At 48.8% G+C, this 24,708-nt stretch overlaps 1 protein-coding gene across 1 annotated transcript in view; it reads left to right on the top strand.

Annotated features, from left to right (window-relative positions):
- Positions 1-24,708, top strand: part of ZNF618 (zinc finger protein 618) — a gene marked incomplete at its 3' end in the record, with an annotated part of 151,924 nt that overhangs the window by 68,427 nt on the left and 58,789 nt on the right. Inside the window, 1 exon segment of the mRNA XM_080940139.1 lies at positions 14,105-14,148. Within this exon segment, the coding sequence (XP_080796265.1) occupies positions 14,105-14,148 (44 nt within the window).

Here is a 24,708-nt window from a genome sequence, read left to right as displayed (position 1 = left end):
AAGCTTTGCCCTTCTTTGGTACGGTATGCACGGATGCTGTTCCTTAAAGAGAGATGATCGAGTCAAGGAATTTTGGAATTGGTAAGGCTGTGGTGGCGGTGCCAGTTTAAAACTGGAACACGGTGACACGTGAGACATGTAGCTTCTCTGGAGATTCTTGGTGACAGTGAAGACAAAAGACTCTGCCCTCACTTTAAATGTTAGTGGGGTGGGTGGTTGCTGGCTTGGCTAAAGAGTCTGGACCAATCCATGAGCCGGTGGGGTGGCTGCTCAGTTTTCCATGCTCATACTTGGTGGTTATGATCAAAGAGCCTCCTATACAACCTAGGGCATACAGCTGGCGCTCACTAGGGAGGCTTGCAACCTGCACTTTCACACACATGACCTTATGCACTTGCATTCAACATGCTACCTGGCTCAAAAGGCCATGCATCCGTGACATAGCTTTTACACTGAAGACATGCACTGGAGAAAGTTACGAAGGCACAGGAAGGGGAGCTGCAAGCCTAGCTTTGGAGAATGCACTTGTGCTTGGCACAGGGTGGTCCGTGTTCGGGGTAGACGCCCAAGAATCTTACTGTGTTTCATTGTTAAGTCCTGAGTCTTTCTGTGATTTCCAGCTCAGATGAAGCATGGGGATTCTGCACAGTCTGCTACTTGGCTTCTGCGTTTTGTTTGCAATGGATGTTGTGAAAGGTTGGCGTACCGGATGGACACGGCTGTATGGAGGCTGACGGTGAAAACAACAGTCAACAATGGCATAGAGCGTGGTCTTTGTGGGCCACTGATCTACGAGTCCTACGCTTACAAACTCCTCCTTTTTACTGGGTGATTTCATCAAATCATCCTGATTTGTGAAAGAAAAAATCTTGGAAAGGGAAGGAGCTTTGTGTTTGTCTGATCCTGACTGTATGACTCTCAGAAAAGTGACCTAAAGCTTGCTCATTCCTTTCTGACATGAAAAGCATGCCTCTACCCTGATGAACTGAATGAAGTCATGGGTGTAGCACCCCCATCACTATGTTGTCTTCCCTCACCCAGACCTGGGCTTCCCAGAACCTGACTCATCTTCTCCTTTAAGGATGCTGTGTAGACGTGCTCCATCTTTGGACCCCAGGGAATACAGAGGCATGGCCCCTGCTGGGTAAGATGGATGGTCCAGTTGAGAAGATGGGTCATAAAAAGATGACTGAGTATCCCAGCTGCTTGATCAATACTGTTTGAATGGCTCAAGCCAAAAATGCTTTAACGAAACAGGGAGGGAGGAAGCTTGGGGGAGGTGGGAACGGAGCCTCGAAGACAGGCTTCCATAGAACGTATGTAAACCAGGTCTTTCCCAATAGCCAGGACAAAGAGATTCCCAGGGTTGTGGCTGTGTCCTGATGTGGTAGGAATGGTGTTGCTTTTAGCTAACTTAAACAACAACAAAAAGTTGGAGTGGTCTAGGGTGGCCTTGTAGGTGGAAGACTTTTGAACCTGCAGCGCTTCTGTCACTGAGGGTAGTGATTGGTTTGATCAGTAGATGCTTCTAGATTGCTTGGTTCTCCTGGTGGTGAGTTGGGAGAGCTAGTCTTCCATGTTTTGGGTTAATAGCAGGGTCTCAGAAAAAGCAAGTAAAAATATCCATGAAAGTTATGCAGGCATGCCCTCTCATGTGTCACGGGTAGACTGGCTAGCTCTCACACACTCTCCACTTGCAGTTCTGAGATCCCAGAGGCTCTTCTCTAAGCTCTAAGAACACCATCTTTTCCTAGTAATGCTGTGTTGTAGAGGACTACATTTCCCAGATGCCTTTGCTGTCTGGCCTTCAACTGCTTCCATGCATAGGCTATTCAGTGGGGAGATTGGAATAGAAGAGGGAGAAGCCTAAGATCTTGTTCCTTCTCTGTCTCTGCTTTACACGGCGTTTCCTGTGTGGCTGCAGCCCTTCCTCTGTGCTCCCTGGCACAGCTAGTCAGATAGTGCTAACTTTTGGCAACAGGAGTTCTATATCTCTCTCCAGGTCCTGGATGCCAGCAGCAGGTCCCTAGATGTGACTCTGGTTAAAGGCCTCATGGGACTCAGAGCCACATGTTAAATTGTCTATATTTAAAAGACCCCAAATTGGAGGCCAGGAGATACACAGAGAAACCCTATCTCAAAAAAAAAAAAAAAAAAAAAAAAAAAAAAAAAGACCCACAATGTCACAATGGTCTTCCCTTCTTTTTAAAAACTGTGTTTGTTTACTTGGTTGGTTCATTCATTTGTTTTGGCCCATTCCCTGGACACCTGACACTGCAATCTATGGGATCTGTTGTGAAAACTCACAGCTGCCCTAATGAATTCAGAACAGGAGATTTTTTTTTTGCATTTGAGAAGAATCAGAATTATAGAATAATTTCAGAACAGCCTGGCTGCCCAGATTTCCCAGCGGGCGTCCACTGCGATGTTTAGAATCACCATCTTCTTAATGTTTTGTAAGGCTTCTTGCTTTGTTGGGAAGTGGGTGACTCCTTCCCTTCCAACCGAGAGTGAGGCGGTCTTGATTGTGAAAAAATTTAATAAAGTTGTTCCTCCTCCTTCCCCTGTTGGCCTGGACTGTTGATCTTTCGATGTGTTTATAGAGCTTGTGCTTGGCTGGCCAGAAGTTATTTTGCAAGAGGGATTTGTAATATTTTCTTTTTACTTAGAGCATGTGTTCCAGGCTTTACTTTTTCATATGTGTGTATGTATGTATGTATATATATATATATATGTGTGTGTGTGTGTGTGTGTGTGTGTGTGTGTGTGTGTATACACATATACATATATATCATAGAACATCTAATCTGCCATTTATAGTTCATTTTTCTACACACACACACACACACACACACACCAACTTTCTGTGTGATTTGTTTCTGGGTATCTCTTCTCTCTCTCTCTCTCTCTCTCTCTCTGTGTGTGTGTGTGTGTCTGTGTGTCTGTGTGTCTGTGTGTGTCTGTGTGTCTGTGTATCTCCAAATTTAAAGGCCCCAAACACTATTATCTTGGGATGTTTTCCATTGTGATGACCTGGACAAAAAGTGTTTTGAGGGTCAGGAAACTCAGTATCTTTGTACAAAGAAAATACGGGACTAGTTTAGAGCTATGGCGTGTTACCACCCTCAGCTTAGTTCACTGTAGACATCAGTGGAAGACCACTGCAATCTCTAGTGGGACTCTAATGTGGCCTTGGGGTCCTCTGAGCACACTGTGCCAGGCAGTCACTACTAATTGAATAAAATTGGCACGGACATAAAACCTGCTTGCCATTCTTGGACTAGATGATTCCCTAGACCCCAGTTGGAACCACAGTTCTCTCAGTATTGGCAGTACAATTCATTTATGTTTCCAACCAGTCTCATGAAGCTCCACTCGCATGAATCACAGCCCCAGTCCTGGATGCGGTAGAGCCAGGCTCAGGAAGCCTACAGTGTGGCAGGTAACAAGATCCGGGCCAAGTTGTCCCTGTGATTGGTGAGGACTTCCTGGTCAGAATAATCTAGCCAGCAAGACAGCAGGACAAAGGGACAGCAGAGTTAGAAGCTTCAGACCTGGGAGACTCCGCAAAACCCAGTCTATCAAAAGAGAAACTGAGATTTGAAGAATGTACCGGCTGGTTCTGTGTCAACTTGATACACACTGAAGTTATCTCAGAGAGAGGAGCCTCCCTTGAGGAAATGCCTCCATGAGATCCAGCTTCGAGGCATTTTCCCAACTAGTCATCAAGGGAGGAGGGCCCAGCCCATTGTGGGTGGTGCCATCCCTGGGCTGGTAGACCTGGGTTCTATAAGAAAGCAGGCTGAGCAAGCCAGGGGAAGCAAGCCAGTAAGTGACATCCCTCCATGGCCTCTGCATTAGCTCCTGCTTCCTGACCTGCTTGAGTTCCAGTCCTGACTTCCTTTGGTGATGAGCAGCAATGTGGAAGTGTAAGCTGAATAAACCCTTTTCTCCTCAGCTTGCTTCTTGGTTGTGATGTTTTGTGCGGGAATAGAAATGCTGACTGAGACAGAGATGAAAAGGACTTGCCTCATTTGTAAATGAAAATGTGTATTATCTCCTGTTTATTCATTTTTCAATTACCTTTAGAGCTTTTAGACAGGGTCTCGCTATGTAGCCCAAGCTGGTCTTGAACTCTTGCCCCCTTGTCGTAGTCTGACTGCTGGGGTTATAATTGCACTTCATCACTCTGGACCATCAATGATGGTTTTATGAAGTCCACTTCTAAAGAATGATTTTAGTCAGAGGACATCATTTGTGTGGGTCTCGGTATGCCAGACACTATGTAGAGAGTTTGCACTGAGGGTCAGCCCTCAGGGATCCTGTGAAGTGAGCTCTTATTACTCATTTTCACAGATAAGGATACCAAGTCATGGTTAATGTGTCACCCAGTGTCACCCAGACATCAGCCTCCATGTTCTATACTGAGAATCACTATACAAAATCTTGTCTTGCTGGAGTAATCAGGATTTCTTTTCAAACTACGTTAATTTTATATGTCATCATCTGCGCCATTGGAATGACTCTTCAGGTCCGTGGGTCATGGAACATTTTAGCACCGATTAAGAATGTCCTGGCAGCCTTTCAAAGGGCCGATTTTTAATTTCTACTCGACATCGGAGGAAAAGGAGATTCAGAGTCGGAACGTGACTGGACCAAGGTCACAGGGCTTAACTGTCCTGGTAGAATTTGAGTGCAAGTCTACCTGGTTTAATGGGTTGGTGTTAGAAGGCTTGACAGGTTTTTCTGATCTGGTACTTCACGGGGCAAATGGACAAACTGTGGACCAAGGCCATCATCCAGCAGGTCATGGGCTCTTCCTCTTCCATGACAAGGTCATGTGGGCAGCTTAAGGGGTGTCAAGCCTCAGGTCTGCTCTTGAAGCTTTGGAGAGTGGCCTCTTTCTATGCCCTCTCATTAAAGACAGCCCTGTCCTGCTTTTCATGGTCATCTCATTCATTCAGACTCTGCACACAGTCCTTCCTATACTTATAATAGATTTTTTTTTCTCCCCAGGAAGCCAAAAGAAAAATAAAGTTTGTTAAATTTTTTTTTAATTTTTTTTTTTTTGTGTGTGAATGCCCTTCCCCCACTTCCTGCTGCTCTGAAGTGAATATTTATCACCTATTTAATGAGTAATCTGAGGCTTGGCATGGTGAAGCTGTGCCAGGATGTGGTTTATGGCTGATCTGGTTTTAACTCGCTCCAGGCGGTTTTCCCTGGAGTTTTCTGTAAAATCATAAACCTGAAGAGAGAGAATTTTTTTTGTGGAATTTGGTCACGTGAGTTGCCCTTCTGTAAACTGAGAGGTTAACTGGGTGACAGAAAAAGGATGCGCTCTCTCTCTCTTTCTCTCCCCTTTTGAAGGAAACAAACAGCAGCTTGATGCACCCACTCTCCAAGGTCACCTTGCAGCCTGGGAATCAGGCTGCTGTTGTTATGGGACAGCCCAGACCCTAGTCCTGTGAGCTTTTCTTAACTGGTCTCTGTATCTGGCCTCCCTGTGAGGTTCCCCTGGCCATCAGGACGGTACCCATCTTGAAGCGTGGCCGACTGCGAGGTGCTTCTGCCCTGCCATGTTTGTTTTTCTCCTTAGGGTTCTTCCTGCTGCATTAATGCTGTTCCCGTGTCTATGGACACGGGAGTGATGGACGTACACATGTCATCCTTACCATACTTGAGAGAGATGGGTACAGCACCTCCCACCTTCATTTTACAGAGAAAGGAGTTGGACCACTCTGAAGTCTTGGCCTGTCTAGATAGTTGGCCTTGTGGCCCATCCTGACTCAGGGAGGCCACCCCTGACTCACCCTGTGGGCTCCTCTTCCTGCTGTGGGCTTTGAGCCTGAGGGCGTTGTGGTTTCTTCCCTGCCTGAGCTTCCACCTCAGGCCCCCATCTGCTTTCAAGATCTCTGCTTGGTCTGAGTACTTTGAAGAGAGAGGTCTGACAGTGATTCTCCTCCTGAAGGCCCTTCTTTAAGATGAAAGATAGATAAGCCCCCCCCCCCCCAATACTATCCTTTAAAAATATAAAACGAACGTAATGTAGTTAAAAATCACAGCATCTCACTGGGCCTGACGCAGGAGAACCCACTTTATGAAGCAGCATTCGGTGAGCCTCCCAGTGTTAGGAAGGCATGAACACACACTGAAACCATCACAGCAACCTTTGAATGCATGAACCAACTTGGGGATCCTATTGTGGTGATGCCAACTAGTCCCCAGAAAGGGACCGGGATCGTGCAGTCTGGAGATCCCCGCTTGGCAGTGTGGGGGACCTGCTGCCACATCTAAGGTCCTATCAGAGGTGAATCCAGTGTCTCACCTTCCTCCCTTCCTTGTAGGTCTGTGCAGGTGGGTGACTGCCCCCTCCCCCACCCCGCACACCGGAAGAATGGCACACCGTTCTTAACGGCACAGAACTCGATTTTGAGAAGTTGCAACAAACTCCTGCTACTGCCTGAGCAACTCCCTTGTGCCTGCTTGGTATGGGGCATTTTCTCCCTGCCATCTTGGCTGATTGAGGCTGATTGTGGCCCATGGGTCTAGTCGGGGTCTCTTGGTGAGAATGTGTGCACCCTGATGGATGGGTGCTCCCTACCAGTGCTAAAGGCTGCAGAGAGGACAACGTGGTGCCCTTGGTTCTACTCTGCACCTGGCGTGGCGTGTTTCTCCCTTTTCTTCGCCTATACAAGCTCCAGCTGCCCCCACATCTTTTACTGCCTCCAGGCAGTCTGAGTGCGACCCACCTTTTCCTCCCTCAGGGAAACCCTGTGGACCCTATAGTCGAGTTAGATCCTGTTGAGAGGGATGTTCTTGGGACCCTTTACCTTTCTAAGCACATTGGTAGCAACTGTGGCCATTGGTGACGATTGGAAGTCACTGAGCCACCATTGCCCCTCTCCTCAGCTGTTCTTGTTATGGATTCCCCAGTAATCGTCCTGGTGATTAGTCCATCTGAGCTTATGCTCATCTGAGTTCCAGTTCTTCATCCCCAAACCTCTGTCCCACCCTAATCACGCCTTAGACTTACAGTCCAGGGCATTCAGTGGCTTTGAGCATCCACGTTCAGTTGGGAAATAAGACACAAATTTGAAGTCCAAGTACCGTATAAACAAACCATTGAATGAGGTCTGAGACTCCTGGTCTAACTATAATATTCTCCGTTTGGGGGGCGAACGGAACCCCTTTTTTAAGTTGAGATGGTTTTGGCTCTGCATTGGGATAGTCAATCTGTTTTCACTGGTGCCTTCAGGGACACCCGGGGTTTAGAAGTGTGAACTCCCTGATTCTGGGTGGGGCTAGGAGGGGAGGTAGGAAGACACTTCCTACACTTTGCTTGGAGCCAGGAGTTTGGAGACAAGGTCTGGAGTGCACAGAGGAAATGGGTATAGTGTGAGGAGAACTGAGCCGTCTGCTCGAAGCCATAGGACACTGAACCATTTCTTTGGCCCCTGTGGCTGCTGGGTAAATTGTTATCAGAAGGGTGTGGTTAATAGTGTCTTTTCCTCTATGTGATCTTCAGGAGAGTCCACATATGGTCCAACCTTCTCACCCTCCATGTGACAAATGGGTTATTAAAGTTGGATACCGGAAGGTTATACTTTTTTTTTTCTTGGTGTTCTGCTTTAGTTTTTGTGGTTGTTTGTTTGTTTGTTTGTTTTTGCCACTTTCTCTACCCAACCCACATCCATTTCGTGGTGAGTCCTGTCCTGCCTTCTTTTCCCTACCGCCTGAGCTGCCTCATCCCAGCCTCCATTGCTCACTGGACTCCCACACGTTGCCTCGCCGGCCTCCTGCTCAGGGCCTGTTCTCCGAGCAGCAGCCACTGCAGTATTTCTGAAGTGGAAGTCAAATTGTGTCGCTTTGGCAAAACCCTTTTGTGGCTCCCCAGGGCAAGAAAACCAAAGCTCTTCAGTGGCCTCTCAGAGCCCCGTGGAAGCTGACTTCTCATTACTTCTCCTTGTCTGCCTCACTTAGCCTGCCCATCAGCATCCTTGCTGGTCCTGAGCTCACTCTGTGTGCAGACTCCCAGCTTGTGGACTTCCCAGTGGCCATTCGCCCTGACCCAGACACCTCCTGGCCCGGCCCTCACCTCCTCCTAGTGTTCACTCATGGTGCCTACCCTAACTATTTTTAATTCTGTCCATGACCCACAACTTGGCCTTGTGCCCAGCATTCCTGACATTTTTACCTTTGTCTGCCCCTGCATAGACCTATAGTGATGCATATTTTACGGATCACATCTAGTGGTACTGTACTGGCTGGTTTTTCGTCAACTTGACACAGACTGGAGTTATCACAGAGAAAGGAGCCTCCGTTGAGAAAATGCCTCCATGCTGTAAGGCATTTTCTCAACTAGTGATCAAGGTGGGAGGGCCAGTCCATTGTGGGCTGGTAGACCTGGGTTCTATAAGAAAGCAAGCTGAGCAAGCCAGGGGAAGCAAGCCAGTAAGTGACATCCCTCCATGGCCTCTGCATCAGCTCCTGCTTTCTGACCTGCTTGAGTTCCAGTCCTGATTTCCTCCAGTGATGAACAGCGATATGGAAGTGTAAGCTGAATAAACCCTTTCCTCCCCAACTTGCTTCTTGGTCTTGATATTTTGTGCAGGAATAGAAACCCTGTCTAAGACAGGTACCACCTGTCACTTGACCACAAGTGGCACGGGGGAAGGGTCAGCTTGTGAAAGGCACTCCGTGAGCGATGGGCAGATGACGCCCTATCTGAGTCCTTGCTCATTGGGGAAGGTTGTGTGATCAGTTTGGAGGCTGTGCTGTCCGTTGGGAAGGAAGGGGATATGTTAATGTGGCTATAGTTCCTTAACCATCCTCCATAAATAGTAAGGAACGTAGGACTGGCTCTGCCACTCTGATGGCTGCTTCCTGGCTTGCTAGGGCATCTCCCCAGCAGCGTTAATTTAGTTTAAGTTTAATTTAAATATTAGAGGAGGCATGCATTCTAACTGTGGACACCCACACATAACACACATATATACACATGTCTTTTATAGACACCTCAGCATGTGACCTGCTTGATGGGGCATGTAGAGAGCTTTCCTTTGTCACCTGGGGACAGTGCAAACAGCCAAGTGTACTGACCACTGGGGATTGATGTAGAACTCAGCGCAGTCCTTGACACATAGTAGGTTTTCATGAAATACTTACAGAGGGAGTGGGGCATGGACTGATCATGGAAACCCAGTTGATGAAGACTAGGGAGATGGCTCAGTTGGTAATATGAGTGTGGTACAAGCATGAGGACCTGAGTCTGGATCCCAGCACCCATGAAAGAACTGAGGATCTGCGTGTGCTTGTAATCCCGGCACTGAGGAAATGAAGACTTGGGGATCCTTGGACCTCCCCCACCAACAAGTTTAGCTGAATCCCTGAAAGACCTTTTCTCAAAAAAAAAACTAAGGTAGAAAATAGTTGAAGCAAATGCCTCATGTGGACCTCTTGTCCCCATACGTGTGAACACACACAAGCACACAAGCATGTGTGTGTGCACGAACTCACACACATTTCATCCACGCTGCATCCCCAGGGTGCTCTGGTCACCAGGGCAACCTTGCAGATGGAATTTCCGGAGCAGCAGTCCCTAGAGGGGAATCCAGTGGTATTTATTGAGTATTTTCCCTGAGCTGGTGCTGGAGACATGACCTAGGGGGACTGACACATAGTCTGGAGTACATCACTTCCAGAAGGGTGGCCCCAGCCCGTGGCGTGGGTGGCAGGCGCTGGTGGTGCGGTCTAAACGGTGCTGGGAGAACAATGCACAGGGACAAGTTAAATCTAGCTGGGGGAGGGGAGCTAGTCAGTCCTCCAGACAGGAAGTGATTTCAAGTCGCTATGGGGGATGGGGATGGCAAAGCCAAGAACCTAATTATACCACCATGGAAATGCACCATGAAAGGAGCCTGTCCCGGTGCCATCTTTGACGTGCTCACCCCAAGATAGCCACCGTCCACTTTTACGGAGGTGCCAGATCACACATGGTCCCACTCCGGCCCCCGCCTATCACAGAAAGGCATTTCCTTCTTGGCGGTCAGGCATCCAGGACCCAAGGAGCTGTTTTTCCTCCATTGTGCAAGCATGACAAATCATTAATTTTTGATTGATTTGCTTAGAATTATGGGCGCCCCAGCATTCTTTCCGCCGCTGAACAGCTGTATCGCAAATGAATATATCACAGTGCACAAAAGATTGGAGATCTAAGAGAAGCAATTACATTGGCCACCCCCTCCCCCACCTTCTCCCCTTCCCAGCCAGGAGGACTTTATTTTTTTTTAAACCAGGAATTCCTCAAGTGGCCATACCAAAAAAAAAAAAAAAAAAAAAAAAAAAAGACAAAATAAACCAGCCTCTTCATAACGGAACTAAATCTGCATCTCTGTCTTTTGTAGCTGGTCTCCAAACACACACCGGTTCTCCATATGTTTGGTTGGGTTTTGTCCATCCAAGGAAGAAGAATCTTTAAGAATGGAATCTCAATCTGTGAATTGAAATCAAAATGAAAATTAAAAAAAGAAAAGAAAAAGGGGAAATTGTGTTCTACCCCTATTTTATTTAATTAATTAATTAATTAATTTTTTTGGTGGCTGCTATGCCTTTAAGATTTTGGAGCTCTACCCGTGCACTAAATGTGACCTCCATAACTTTTAAATTAAGAATTTATGCTGGCTTGAAATTTATGAAATATTTCAGCATGAAAGAAAGCCTTTTTCCCTCAGGAAAATTGGGCAATAAATCACAGCGCTGTGGATTTACTGCCCTAGAGCCAGCGAGAGATAGGATTTTTTTTTTTTTTTTTTTTGCTTCATTCTGAAAAAAAAAATGTAATCATATAAGACAGCTTAGCTGCTGTCCTCCCACTCTCTAGAATTTTTAATTTCAGCTGTTTCTGCTTGGATTTATTTCCAATATTCCTGCTCGGCTTTTCAATTTCCTCAGTTATTAAATTTTAATTCAGTGCATTAGCATTTAAATTAAAAAAGGGTTTATTTTATCGAAATCGTTGGCCAGCCCCCATCCCTGTAGCACACAGAATTGCCTGTTTCTGCCATTTGCACAAAATGTGAAATGCAGCTAATGTCTTACAACTTACATTTGCACAAATTTAGAAATAAAATTTCTGGGTTTGGAATAATATTTTCTTTCCAAGAAAACCCTTAATAAGAGAATGGAAAAGAACATCTTAACATGCATCTGGGAAGGGAAAGGAGGGAGGAAGGAAACCAAATCAAGCCTTGCCCGGGTACTAGAGAGAAGCTGAGGGATGAGAAATGGAAGGAGCTGGGAACGAGGGTGGGGTACCACAGAGGGGCTGGAGGGCCACCATGTCTGCCCCCAGGCAGCAAGAATGAGGAGGAGGGTCCTCTGTATCTCATCGATGGTAGAGGTTGGGTTAACTCAACATAGAGAGGCAGAAGTGGAGGGGGGCTGCTTTAGCCCTCTGTGAATGCCCCCATTTTGACCCGTAGAGAGTGTCAGCTTACAGGATGCCCGCCTGAGGCTCATACTAAAACCCAGACAGAACTGGGGCATGAGAAGTCAAAGGGAAGGGTCCTTTTGGAGCACATGGTTTCTTAGCAGAGGATGGCACTTGACCAGCTTGGGCCCTCGACCTAGGCTTGATACTAAACTGCATTGGTATCATCTGGGCCGTTGGACATAGTCCTGCCGTTGTGGTGGTCTGGTAGAACCTGTTGGGCTGTCACCTTGAGCAAGGGATTCCAGGCAGCCCAGCCCAGCTCAGACCGTTCTGCTTTCCCGAGCCTTGGTTTCCAGCGTATTGGCCTCTGTGACTGCTTCTGAGGCTGCTGATGGTTATTCCTGCCCAGTCCACACTAAATACTTGTACATAGGTGACCTTATTTATCTCACCCGTGTGCTGCTGAGATAGTGACATGTTATCTTGGAGTCTGCCTCTTGTGTCCTTTGCCCCTCCATCCTCCTCCCTTTCCCAGCACTACCATAAGGGCTGGAATGGGAGGGCATTCCCCAGCCTGGATAGTCCTTCTTTAAGCAGCTCTGGTACCTGGTGCCAGCCAACACCGGCCCTCACCCCAACCTGGCCCCATTGTCTGCATGGACTTGTTTCAACAACAGCTTGAATAGTTGGAGACATTTTGTCTTTGTCTCCCGTTCTTTTACAAAACAATCAGGAGTGACTTCCGGGCGACAGAAAAACAGGTGAAGACTATATCTCCTGTGCCCGAGAGCAGAGAGCATCCACCCTCCCTTCCACACCCCCGTGTTGGATCTAGCCAACCTGGAATAAAATCGTGATGGGAAGGACTAGAGAGATGGATGGCTCGGCGTTGAATAGAAAGTCCTGCTCTTGTAAAGAACCAGAGTTTGGTTCCCGGCACTCACAGAGGGCAGCCTGAGGAACAGGACATAAGGGAGAGGCCATAGTTGATCCAGTGCCTTTGCTTACATGACATGGCAGACCTCTTTCCACTTTGTTTCTTCTGAAATCATAAGCTGTCACTCTGTCCGAACCGTATGTATGTGGCACCTTTCCTGACTTTAAACTGTGTTTGGCTGTATGTGGTGACTGGGAATTCCATGCTGCCACTTGGCTCTTCCAAAACACTGGCAGAGGACAAAAGACTCCAGGGCTGAGAAGGGTGGCTTCTGGAGTGCCCTTGGTCTGGCCTCACAGCTTCAAGACTTTGGATAAGCAAAGTCCCTGAGCCTCTGGGTTGGGACGCACTGTGAGCATGACAGGGAAGGAGAGACATCCATGCCCTGCAATGGTACTCACTGAGAAGTAGGTAAGAAGGCCTATAGGGACACTCACAGGGACCAAGCAGATGCTGGATCTGAGATGAGAGGGAGAAGTGGACGCTGTGGAACAGCAGGAATGTCACCACTACTTGTCTGTTACCCTTTAGGACTGAATGTCACTACTTTCAGTTTGGTCTGGTTTTAAGAGAACCTGGGAGCATGGCCTATCCGGGATGAAACTCTTTATATTGACGCTTTTGTTCAAACCAATCCCAGCCTTGCGGTTTCGCCAGGTTTCAATCTCTCAGAAGCACACATGAAAAGAGAGCTGTGTGTTTACTTTAGGTCCTTGGCCCTTGACCCATGGCCCTGCAGTTTGGAAAGCTTGGACAGAACACATCGTGACCTTTGCGCAGTAGAATTTGACCCGAGGGAGGGGAGGTTGTCACTCAGGAGTGCGCGCAGCGTGGCTGGGTGCCTGTTTTATCACAGAAACAGCACGGTGCACCACAGACCCTTCCAGGAGTGTTTGCAAATGTGCGGTGTGTGCAGTGGGATGTTGGGGCACATGTTCTTGCCCTTTGGACACGTCCTCCTAGAGTTACTATGGCTGCTGGTATTTCGTGATAGTCAGGAGAGCAGCACCCGTATCCAGTAGGAGGGGAGTGTCTTGGCGCTGTTCACGTTCCTGTAGCTACCTTTGGTCTCTGTGCCAAAGTCTTCCCGAGTCCTGGACTAAAAGTCATGACCCCAGGACACTGTCAGTCAGGCCTCATAAGGCTAGAAGCAGCTCCCAGGGCCGTAGTTTCTCCATTTGAACCAGAATTATTTTCTGATTTGTGAAAATTTCATTTGGTCAGCTTTATCTCCCCCTCCCCCCTAAATAAAAAGATTAAGAGCTGGCTCTCCCTTGCTTTTCTCTCTGCTCATAGGGTTGGGGGACAGAATATTTTAACATAATGGGATTTTTCCCCTCCGGTTGGTAGGAATAAATCTGCAGCCACTGTTTTATTGGAAATCCCAGCTGAAAATAAAAACAGAGCAATTCAATCTCAGATTTAACTAGTTACTTACTTCTCGCTGCATCCCCAGGGCATGTGGTTGCTGGCTTTGTGTTGGCAGTGGGGGCTTGTGTTTGGCAGTGGGCTCTCCACTGCATTTAAAGGGCCAAGCAGCTGAGTAGGCAGGTGTCCCGACCCCATCTTGCTGCTGGGAACAGTATCTCTTGCTTGGAGGGATGGAGCAGTTTGTGGCTTTGACTCCTTCTCTGAAGATTAGTGTTCTGTGGGCACCACCCAGGGTAGAAGTGGTACCCAAAATCTGTATCTTTCTGTGGTAACTGATGGAGGTGTTTTGGGTTTTTTTTTTGCAGGTGGACGGAGCCAGTGCACCTGGAAGTAAAAGCCCAGTTAGCAGGTATATCCCTCGCCACACCATACCCCTCCCTGTCCTAGGTCTTTACCACTGGAAAGAGGGGAGGCACCCATGCATCCTCAAGGATGGGAACTGATGGGCAGTTTTTCCCATGTGCCCTCTGTGGGCATCTGTGATGATGACTCATTGGAGAACTTAGCCAATGGCTGCTAAAGTTGGAGGTTAGTGTGAGCACAGGCGGGGAGCTTAGCAGATATAATGGCAACTTCAGGATACCCCAGAAGTATGGCATTCCAGGGCCCACATACTTGGGCTTGGGCTTATTTTTCTGAACCCATCACTCCAAAGCAAGGCCGTGGGCTATCGATGTGCTGGACAAGGGGTTCATCCTTACCTGTGAAGTTGGCAGGAGATGTGAGAGGAGATCTGGTTTGGCATTGCCAGAGAAGGGTGAAAGGTATAAAGGCCTAACCATAAGGCCCAAGCTGTGGTGTGTCCCGGTTGGCACTTGATAAGTTAGCCCTGGTGCCACAGCTGAGTCTTAGGTAAAGCTTGAGTGATCTTGTGACCGTTGTCTGAGGCCTCGGAGGCAGAAGAAAGTAAACCACAGAGAAGAGAGTGTCAGCGGTCACCTGCTGGGCTCAAGGGTCATATTTTAATTGCCACGTGGAGAAGTTTGCCCATGGTCCCCCAGAAACCAGCTCTTTAAAATGTTGATGGATTTATTTGGTGGGAGGGATGGAGGGGGAATAAAGAAGGCTCTTTCTGTGGCCAAATTCTCCAGGAGAACACTGGAATATTCGCCATCAACTACATTTTTTAATTGCTGTGGGACAGTTTAGTCTTAAATGTGATTGTGTGCTTACTTGGATGGGGAAGAAAAGAGGAAAGAAGAGATGATGATGTCATTTTCCTTAAATCTCATGAACCCAGGGACCCCCTTTTATTGAGATTCACCTACTTAATGAATATTCCATTGAATATCCTTTGGAAATCCTAGGGAGGTATGTTCTTTGAGCTGAAAAGCAATATGTTCTGCTTTGCTTCTGACAGAAACAGCTTAGAGGAGAGAGGGTTTACTTTAACTCACACACCAGGATGAGGTTGATTGTGGGGAAGCCAGTGGAGTAGTATTCTAGTATCCTGAAAGAGCTAGTTCGTCAAGAGCAGGGGGCGTGGGGGACGGAGATATGCATTCACTCCCTTATTTGTGCTCGGCTTGATTTCTGCACTTCTATACAATCCAGGACCTCCTGCTTAGGGAATGGTGCCACCCACAGTGGGATGGGTCTTACCATACAGTTTACTTAGAACAGTTGCCCCCAGATGTATGCCCAAAGGCTAATCCAATGTAGACAGTTTCTCATTTGAGACCCTCTTATCAGGCCATTCTAGGTGGTTTCAAGTTGACAATTGAAGAGCTCAGGTTGGCAGAGTTGGTCAAGCCAGGCATGTGAACATTGGTGGTAAACATTGGTGGCAAAGTCTGTAGCCAGCAGTGCCCAGGATACAGCTTTTCCTGGAGCCTGGTAGTAGACTGTGTATGTGAGTCTATTACCTCTAAAGCAGTGGTTCCCTTAGCCTGGGTGGTAGCTCTTGCAAGTGCTCTTAAATCAGAAGCTCAGGACTGGAAGAGTCCTAGAAATTTGTATAATCTACACTCTCACTGTATGTGTGGGGACACTGAGGCTATCTTACTCAGGATCATCAAAAGACTGAGAGGTTGTGCCAGACCTGAAACTTTCCAGAGACGGTACCTTCCCCTTCCTATACTCAAGTGAGGGTTAAGTCACCTTGTTCATTGTCTGCCTTGCACCCTCTGTGGCAGGCCTTGTGCTATGTGCTGTGTGCTTTGCTGGATCAAGGGGTAGTTGGTCCAGCCAGCTTGCGTGGCTTCTCTGTGTCAGGCACTGTTCTAAGTGCTGGGTCCACAGTCATCAGGGAGATGAAGCTTCATCTACATGGTCACTCCAATAGGGATTGGGATACGTTGCTCATCATCTAATATATATCTAGGCTAATCTAACCTTTCCTACTCCAGAGCAGATATCTGGGTCATTGTAACCAGAGCCGATAGGTGGGTTTTCCCATAATGCTCATGGTAGCAGCTGTGCATTGACTACAGTCTCATGACTATAGTCAATGAAAAAGGAGCATAGAGATTAATTATTGATTCTTATCCAGGGAAGGGTGGAAGAAGGGTTCTGTGTGGTATTTTTTCTGACCAGCCTGGGTTCTCTAGCACATATATTTAGGTACTGCACCGGTTATAAGGGATGCATTTGTATCATTCTGAGTTTCCTCTGAGAGGTAGAGGGATTGGTGGTCTTTAGGCTGCTCAATTGGAAAGAAAGCCTGCCTCTGACTTCTCTGGTGTCTTTTCCGACTCTGATTTTGTATTTGTCCAGTTAAGAGTTCAGTACCCAGTTAGGGCTCAGGGTTTCTGTCTAGTGGGTAGCTGGGCCTGGTGGTCTAGGCATGTCGCCTTAGCTATTTGGAAGGCTGAGAGACAGGAGGATTATAGGTCCAAGGCCTACCTAGGATGCAGAAAGAGTTCAAGTCTAACCACAATAACTTAGGGAGACTGTATCTCAAAACAGAAAAAAACAAAACAAAACAAAAAAACAGCAAAAGGTAAGGGCTTCCAGATAAGTATTATGATTCTGTGATTGGAACTAACTGTATCCTCTAAATCAGTGACCTTCCTAATGCTGTGACCCTTTAATACACTTCCTTATGTTGTCATGACCCAACCACAAAATTATTTTTATTGCTGTTTTCTAACCGTAATTTCGCTACCATTATGAATTGTGACCTAAACATCCATGTTTTCCCATGGTCCTAGGCGACCCCTGTGAAAGGGTCATTTGACCCTCCAAGTGGGTTTTGACAGATTGAGAACCACTGTTCTAAATGATTACACAGTGCGTCTGTTGAGTAGCTCAGTGTCACCAGGAGTGTGACCGACATGTTAAAGCCTTACCTTAGCTAATGCCTCTAGAGCATGTGGTTCTGGCCAGATGGTAGGCACTGGAACATTTGAGCTTACTAAGCTGGTTTCAGGTGGAGAATGGAGATTTCAAAGTTCTCCCCCAAAAGTCGAGACTGAGACTAGAGACCCATGGGCAGAAATGATCTTTAAGGATGGACAGCTGACTCCTTTGGATCCACGTTCCCTGTCTGTCATGGTTTCTTTCTGTTGCTCCAAGTTTCATCCCCACATCATCTTCTTGGCCTAGAACACACAATTCTGTTGTTTTTCCCGAGACAAGCAGCACGGGCTGCGAAGGAATTAGCAGTTAGATTGAGGGGACGAGGAGAGGCAGCGTTCCTGGTGTTCAGGGACAGACAGCTGTGGCTTGCAGTACTTCCCTGTAACTGAAGCGTTTACAAGCCTGAAGATCCAACGCTCAGGTGAAGGTGGATCTGATGTGCAGGTCGCTTGCTACTGATGTACCTCAGGTGCTGCTTGTTCCACGGGGCAGAGGGCCTTAACTGCAAAGTTCTAGAGGAAATGCGGGCTTTGTAATTAAGCTGATGCACACAGCTCTGAGCATGCTGTCTTGAAGAACTATGCCTGTTTGGCCTGTGGAATGTTTTCAAGGTGGAAAGATCATAGTGATTTAGTCAAACCCTCTGGGGGTTCTGAAGATGGGAAAGCCAAATCTCTCTCTCTCTCTCTCTCTCTCTCTCTCTCTCTCTCTCTCTCTCTCTCTCTCCCTCCCTCCCTCCCTCCCCCTCCCCTTCCTCTCCCTCCCCCTTTCCCTCTCTCTCCCTCTCTCTTCCTCTCCCCTCCTCCTTCCCTTCTCTCCCCTCCTCCTTCCCTTCTCTCCCCTCCTCCTTCCCTTCTCTCCCCTCCTCCTTCCCTTCTCTCCCCTCCTCCTTCCCTTCTCTCCCCTCCTCCTTCCCTTCTGTCCCCTCCTCCTTCCCTTCTCTCCCCTCCCCCTTCCCTTCTCTCCCTCTCCTCCTCCCCCTTCCCCTCTGTCCCCATCCCCCACCCCTTCCCCTCTCCTTTTCCCCTCTCCCTCCCCCCTCATTCGTTGATCCATCCCATAAGATGCTAAGTGCCTGGATTCTGATAATACTGCAATGAGCACAACAGACTGCAGGCCCTGGCCTTGAGAAGTTGGGGTTCTAGTAGGACAAATGTGTAAAGTGCCTGCCTGTGGGACCTAACGAGCATTATGGTGGAATGAGCAGGGAAGGTAGCAGGGAGACTAGAGAGGCAACTGCCTCTTCAGTCTGGGTGCTTAGTCATGAAAGATATCACCCGGGAGGTGACTCTTGACCAAGGGCATGAAAGACACCAAACCTGGCAGTCCTTTGAGGGAAGTGTAATTCAGTCAGAGAGGACTACAGGCCCTGTGGCTGGGGCAAATGTTCTTTACAGGGGTGCAACATCAAAGAGGGCAGTGTGGCTGCCTTGTCCCTCAGACGCCATTGTTAAGATGTTGGCCATCACAGCCCTTGACATCAGGAGCCACTGGGAATTTTTAGGAGAAGTGACATGATATTTGATTTGAAAAGGATCATTCCTCCTCTTAAGTGGGAAGGGGTATGGGGCAAGATGTTATAAGAGCTACTGCTATATAAAAGACTAATGTCCCTGAGTGCCAGCATCCACAGTGGGTCCTAGAAGGAAGCCCTACAGACGCCAGAGATTAGCTAAAGGAAAGAATTAAGACTTTATAGCATATGTAGAATGATATGTACAACAGTGACGTAAATGACAGTAAGAAGAAGGAAGAAACAACCCATCCTATAGTGCTTTAATATAGTCTGCGATGGGTGGCCTGTAATAGAAACCATAGACAAATTCTACACTTCATTTTAGCCAAAAGGCCGAGAAGCGATCGCAGAGAAATTCTATTCCTAATTTTCTTATTGCTGTGACCCAACACCTGACAAGAAGCAGCATTAGAAGGAAAGTTTGTGTGGGCTTATGGTTTGAAGGCATAGGCTGTCAGGAAAGAGAATGGCAGTGTTGGTGGAAATCGTTTGGGGTTCAGACCGACAGGGCTACAGGAGATAGCCCTAGAGGTCACACATGATGGCCTTGTATTTTGAACTCTGAGGTCACTGGCTGAGAGAAGCCCACATCTGAAAACTCACAGCCTCCTGCTTGGTCCTGGAACAGTCCAAGACTGGCCAGTCATGTGTACATGGTCTTCTCCCCGTGACCTTGGCATTCCCAGCTTGCCTGCCTGTCTGCCTGCTGCTTGCTGCCTGCCTGCCTGCCTGCCTGCCTGCTGCCTGCCTGCCTGCCTGCCTGGCTGCTGCCTGCCTGCCTGGCTGCTGTCTGCCTGCCTGCCTGCCTGCCTGCCTGCCTGCCTGCCTGCCTGCCTGCTGCCTGCTGCCTGCCTGCCTGCCTGCTGCTTGCTGCCTGCCTGCTGCTTGCTGCCTGCCTGCCTGCCTGCTGCCTGCCTGCCTGCCTGCCTGCCTGCCTGCCTGCCTGCCTGGCTTCTGTCTGCCTGCCTGGCTGCTGCCTGCCTGCCTGCTGCCTGCCTGCCTGCTGCCTGCCTGCCTGGCTGCTGTCTGCCTGCCTGCCTGCTGCTTGCTGCCTGCCTGTCTGCCTGTCTGCTGCCTGCCTGCCTGCCTGCCTGCTGCTTGCTGCCTGCCTGCCTGCCTGCCTGTCTGCTGCCTGCCTGCCTGGCTGCTGTCTGCCTGCCTGCCTGCCTGCCTGCCTGTCTGCTGCTTGCTGCCTGCCTGCCTGCCTGCCTGTCTGCTGCCTGCCTGCCTGGCTGCTGTCTGTCTGCCTGCCTGCCTGCCTGCCTGCCTGCCTGCCTGGCTGCTTTCCTAGTTGCATATCCTCGCTCTGGCCATGTGAAAGCCGAGCAGCTTCACATAGAGTCTGCCTGGGTTCGAATCTTGGTGTTCCTGCCACCTGGTCGTTACCTGACCTGTGTGTTTGGTGCACTTTATTTTCCTCATCTGTCCAATGGAGGTTGTGTCAACTCCAAATCTCAGTGTGCTAAGATGTGTGTGCCCTCTGCACAGCACCTCGCTGCTGCAGGTCATCAGTGATCATCTACGTCTGTAGATGTTTACCACCGTGGCTTGGGTAGGGGAGAGGGTGAGGCTGGAGCTTGGTTGCTAAGGGCCTCTTGGGATCTGGTCACTGTTCCTTGGCATTACACATACCTTTTCCCCTCAAAGCCTAGTGTCTACCTTCAGAGCCAGTTGGAGATGTCCAAGGTCACCTACCAAAATTTAATGGCTTTGTACTTGGCCAAGTCTTACCCTGAAAGCCAAGGCCTTTTGCCAGTAGGCTCTTGTGTGTGAGCCTGCATAACCGTTAAAGAGTGGTTCTTGTTAGTGTGCCGGTTTTCTGTAGTAAAACAAAGGTTGTCCCAGACAAACACGTTTCATCAGCACCGACTTTCCCCAGTGACATTCAGCTGGCGCTAGAGAAAGGCACAGGTGTGGATGATGGGATTCTGTGGGTTCCGGCTTTGCTTCAGTCAGGGCTTCTGCCTCCAGCTCTTATGGGGCTGAGAGCTCAATGCTTGAGCTGGTGTTCCCTGGAGGTCGCCGCGCTTAGAGACACCTAGGTACGACAGGGGTTGGCTCTAAGGTCCGGATGGGCACAGCAGAGGAAGGACTGCACAGTATCTGCTAGCAGGGGACCAAAGGGTGGAGGAGGAGCAGCAATCCTGGGAGGACGTCTCCCTCTGCCATTCCTAGGAATAAGTGGGCGACCGGGGAGGAGGCAAAGGCGAGTTCCTGAGTAAGAGCCTAGTCAGGAAATAAGGTGAGTGGGCAGAAAGAGAAGGCTGTTGATCCTGCCCTGCGTGAAGATTGCCCATGGATCCACCCGCCCTCTGGGGTCTGTCTGAGCCTGTGTGTCCTGAAGCAGGTCTGTGTGGGACAGACTCCTGCACAGCATCTACGCCCCATCTGCCTAGTCAAAGGATGCTATATGGGCACTACTGTCTGGGGCTGCAGTCTTGTTTGGTGTAAGAGCAAGGAACAGGACACATTTGGAACAGCTTACAGACAATATTGCCAGGCCGACTGGCAAAAGACGGCCACATGTTCACTTAAAATGCTACTAACACTTACCGTGTATAATAGGTAGGTCTGAGCCAGCCTCCCATGTACCCCAGTTCCCGCCAGCCTCCCATGTACCCCAGTTCCCAGGAAGTAAGCTCCCAGCTTTAAGCAAAACACCCCAATAGCTAAAGCTTGGCATATGTAACTTGACAGGGTCTCTTGCTATTCCCTGCGTTAGTTTTCAATTAACCAGGGAGTTTTCTCTTAATATTTAAATCTTTATTCTGTCTCTCTGAGCGGCAATATTACTCAGTGTTGTGGCTGACTGACACCGTGCATTGAAGGAAATTAAGTGCCTAGGAATTATCTCAAAGTAATGATGTATTTATGCATTGTGGGTTATTTTGAGTTTCTAGGATGTTAAGAGTTGTTTAATACGTTAATAGTTTTAATCTATTAATTTAATCTTTTCTTCTTGACTATTTATTAAAATATATCAGCCATATATGACAGGAATGGGGGTATAGACAATTTGGAAGGTTGTTGATGGGCAGGAAATGGAGGAAGGACTGGAAATGGGCAGAGCAGCAGATACAGGCCCTGGGCTGGCATCCTGTCTCTCCAGAATCTCTAGAGTTCTAAGGAAGTCTCTAGTCTCGTAGAAGGAAACCAGTCTCTTGGCTGTATGTCCAAAGGACGCATTGTAACAAGCAGCTACTGGAGCAGCGTCACAGAGAACTGGAGGTTGGCAGTGGGCACCAAGCCTAAGTAGTTTTCTCTGGAAGAGAGGACCCGGCCACTCTTCACTAGGTGCCACACCTGCATGGCTCCTGTGCCTAGTGCATTCTCCAGGACTCCAGGCAGCTAAAGATGCGATCCAGTCACTGTTGGGCGTTCCTGATTGGAGCGCTACATGTGTTAATTCAGCCCACAGGTATTTTACCGTCCTCCCTTCCTTTGAGAGGAGAAAACTAAAACTATCCAAATTAGTTAGATGCCTCCACTCTGGAGTCGGGCAGACCCAGGTAGCGTCTTCTCTGTCATTAGGAAGCTCAGAGACAGTGCAGAAATCAGGTTGGTATTCCTGTCCCTACCTTCTTACCTGGAACGTAGAAAATGCCTGACTTGTGAGGCACCTTATGGGATAGTGGGGGGCCGCTGTCCAGTCTGGGGTGCTACAGCTGGACACACATCACAGCGGTCTACTTCAGCGCCACTCCACACAGTGCATGTACCATTCTCATGACCACAGCATCACCACCAGCTTCCCCTCTGCGCGTGCTGACGTGTTGAAGTCTGGTCACTTAAAACAAGCACCGAGAGTGGAGATGTGGCCTCTGATGTCTTTCAGAGTCGCATGGAAGTCAAGGTTCTGATTGAGCCTTGGTGCAGGGTGTATTAGCCTTGTAAGGCTCTGCCCGTATAGAGGGGCTCTAATCTGCCCTCGGGGGCATTTGCCATGGTAACCCCACAGTCTGAAGAGAGAATGTCAGTCTATCACAGGTATCCAAGTGTTACACTTTAGACCCTAGGGAGAATGAAGGTAATAAAGGAGGTCATTCATTCACAAAATTGACCTCCTTGGGTAGATCTCTAGCCCACAACACACAGAGGTCAGCATGCAAGAGACATCCATCCCTCCATGGTGTTTTAAATATTGCAGAAGTAAGGCACCATGAGTTGTGACAGGGATAGGCTATCCATCGAAAGGGCTTGGCCTTGTCAGGGGCTATGGGTACCACCGTTGACCTCTCCAGTGAGCAGGCTCTGGACTAGCATCTGCAGTGTGCTACCGCTCTTCCGGGGACAGTGAACCAATGAGACCGATCTCTGTCTTCTTGTAGCTCCCGTTCTCGGAGAAACGGAAGTAGAAAAAGATGGTAGAGGATGTTAGAGAAAAGACTCAGGATCAATAAGTGAGCTTTGAGCCTAGAAGTGACTCAACCTGGACGTCGGTGTCAGCATCACTCTGTCCGTCTGTCAGACACACGTCTCAGCACAGTGGAGAGGAGAAACTACCATGAAGAGGTTGTTGCAATGAAGGGGGTGTGGCTCCGGGTGGAGGCATGGCTGAGGTTGTAAGGGGACTTTCAGTGCACACACTTTGCAGGTGAACTTGATGATATTTGTGGGGGGCCCGTTGGCTGGGATGAGGGAAAGGGAAGTTAAGGATGAGTCTGAAGTCCAGGCAAGAGGTGCTGGAGGCTGGTATCCCTTTTAGCCAGCTCAGAGAGGACCGCAGTTACAGGAGTGTCTCACACCCAGTGTCATGAGAAGAGTCTGTGAGGCAAGACTGCCCCAAACAGCCGCCCGGTTTGCTGTCTGTTTCATTGGCGATAACTCTTAAAAGGTTCGAAGTGGGTGTCAAGCAGGCGCCTACGTAAGCCAAACAGTGGAGCGTAGCCCTGAGCTTGGGGTGTCAACCTGAGCTTTATCATCATAGCAATAATAGGGTGTGTACCTGGCACGCTCTTGCAGATGGTGGCTGAGACAGGTTCACGAGTTCAAGGCCAGCCTGGGCACCATAGTAGGATCTTGTCTGAGGTCGGCAAGCAAACAGAGGTCTGGGGTATTCACGAACTCACCAGAGGAGCGCTTCAATAAGCACAGAGAGGTTCCAAGGGTGCTCCTTGAGAGCCTGCTACTATAGAGGTGTGGGTAGGTGGGGGCTCTACAAAGCACACAGGCGTGGCCAGAAGATGAGTTCAGCACAAAATTGGGGAAAGAGCTGTGTAGAGGAGAGAGGCTGAGGATAGCGTGTTGGGTGGAGACCGGAAGGGAACAGTTAGAGGTCACTGGGCCTCAGACAAGCAGCTCTCGTGATGCAGTGGAGACTAGCGGCCCAGTAGACCGATGAAGTGTTGCTAAGGGCAGGGTCTGTGATAAGTCACTGACAGGAGGCAGACAAGGGACTTAAGTCATCAGTGGGAGGGCAGCTTGGTTGGGAATGGGGGGTTTGAGCTGAGGTCAGCCTCTGCAGTGGGTCGCAGGCCCTGGGAGGCTTTGCAGTGCCTCGGTTCCTTTCACATCCCTGCATCTGTTTGTTCTGGAGAGAATAAGTACAGTTTGAGTCATAGCAAGGCACTGTTTGCTTGGCGTGAGGGGAGGGCTTTTTCCTCTCACCATTAACACCGGGCACCAGGATAAATGGCACCTTTGGAAGAAGTAGGGTGGTCCTCTGGCTGAGTTTAAGAGGTACAGGTGAACACACAGCTTTCTGCTTACAGCAAGAGACACACGTGTGCATACAGAGTTCACTTATGTGTGGCTTTTAGACGTCGCCAGGGAGAGAAACCGGACCCCAGAAGCCTGACGTATTTATCATTGTGCTGATGGACCCAGCCACTCAGAAGCTTGAGGCTTAAGAGTCGGCTGGGCTCCGGCGTGACGCTGGCCTAGGCATCGCAGTGAGGACTCATCTCAAAAGGCAAAAAGGGTTGCAAAGTCAGTCCTGGGAGTCAACAGCAGAAGCCCGGCCCAAGTCCAGGGAGCTGCTGACTCCATTCACCAGGACTGGGTGGAACTTCGTATGCTCGCTTTTTTGATGGCGTGGGTCACCTGGGATATGTCCTCTACTACTCCCGGAAATAGCATGCGTCTGGCCTTCGT

The sequence above is a fragment of the Micromys minutus genome (assembly GCF_963924665.1).
Source record: "Micromys minutus genome assembly, chromosome: 28".
NCBI classification, from domain to species: domain Eukaryota; kingdom Metazoa; phylum Chordata; class Mammalia; order Rodentia; family Muridae; genus Micromys; species Micromys minutus.
This window is presented reverse-complemented; position numbering and strand designations above follow the sequence as displayed.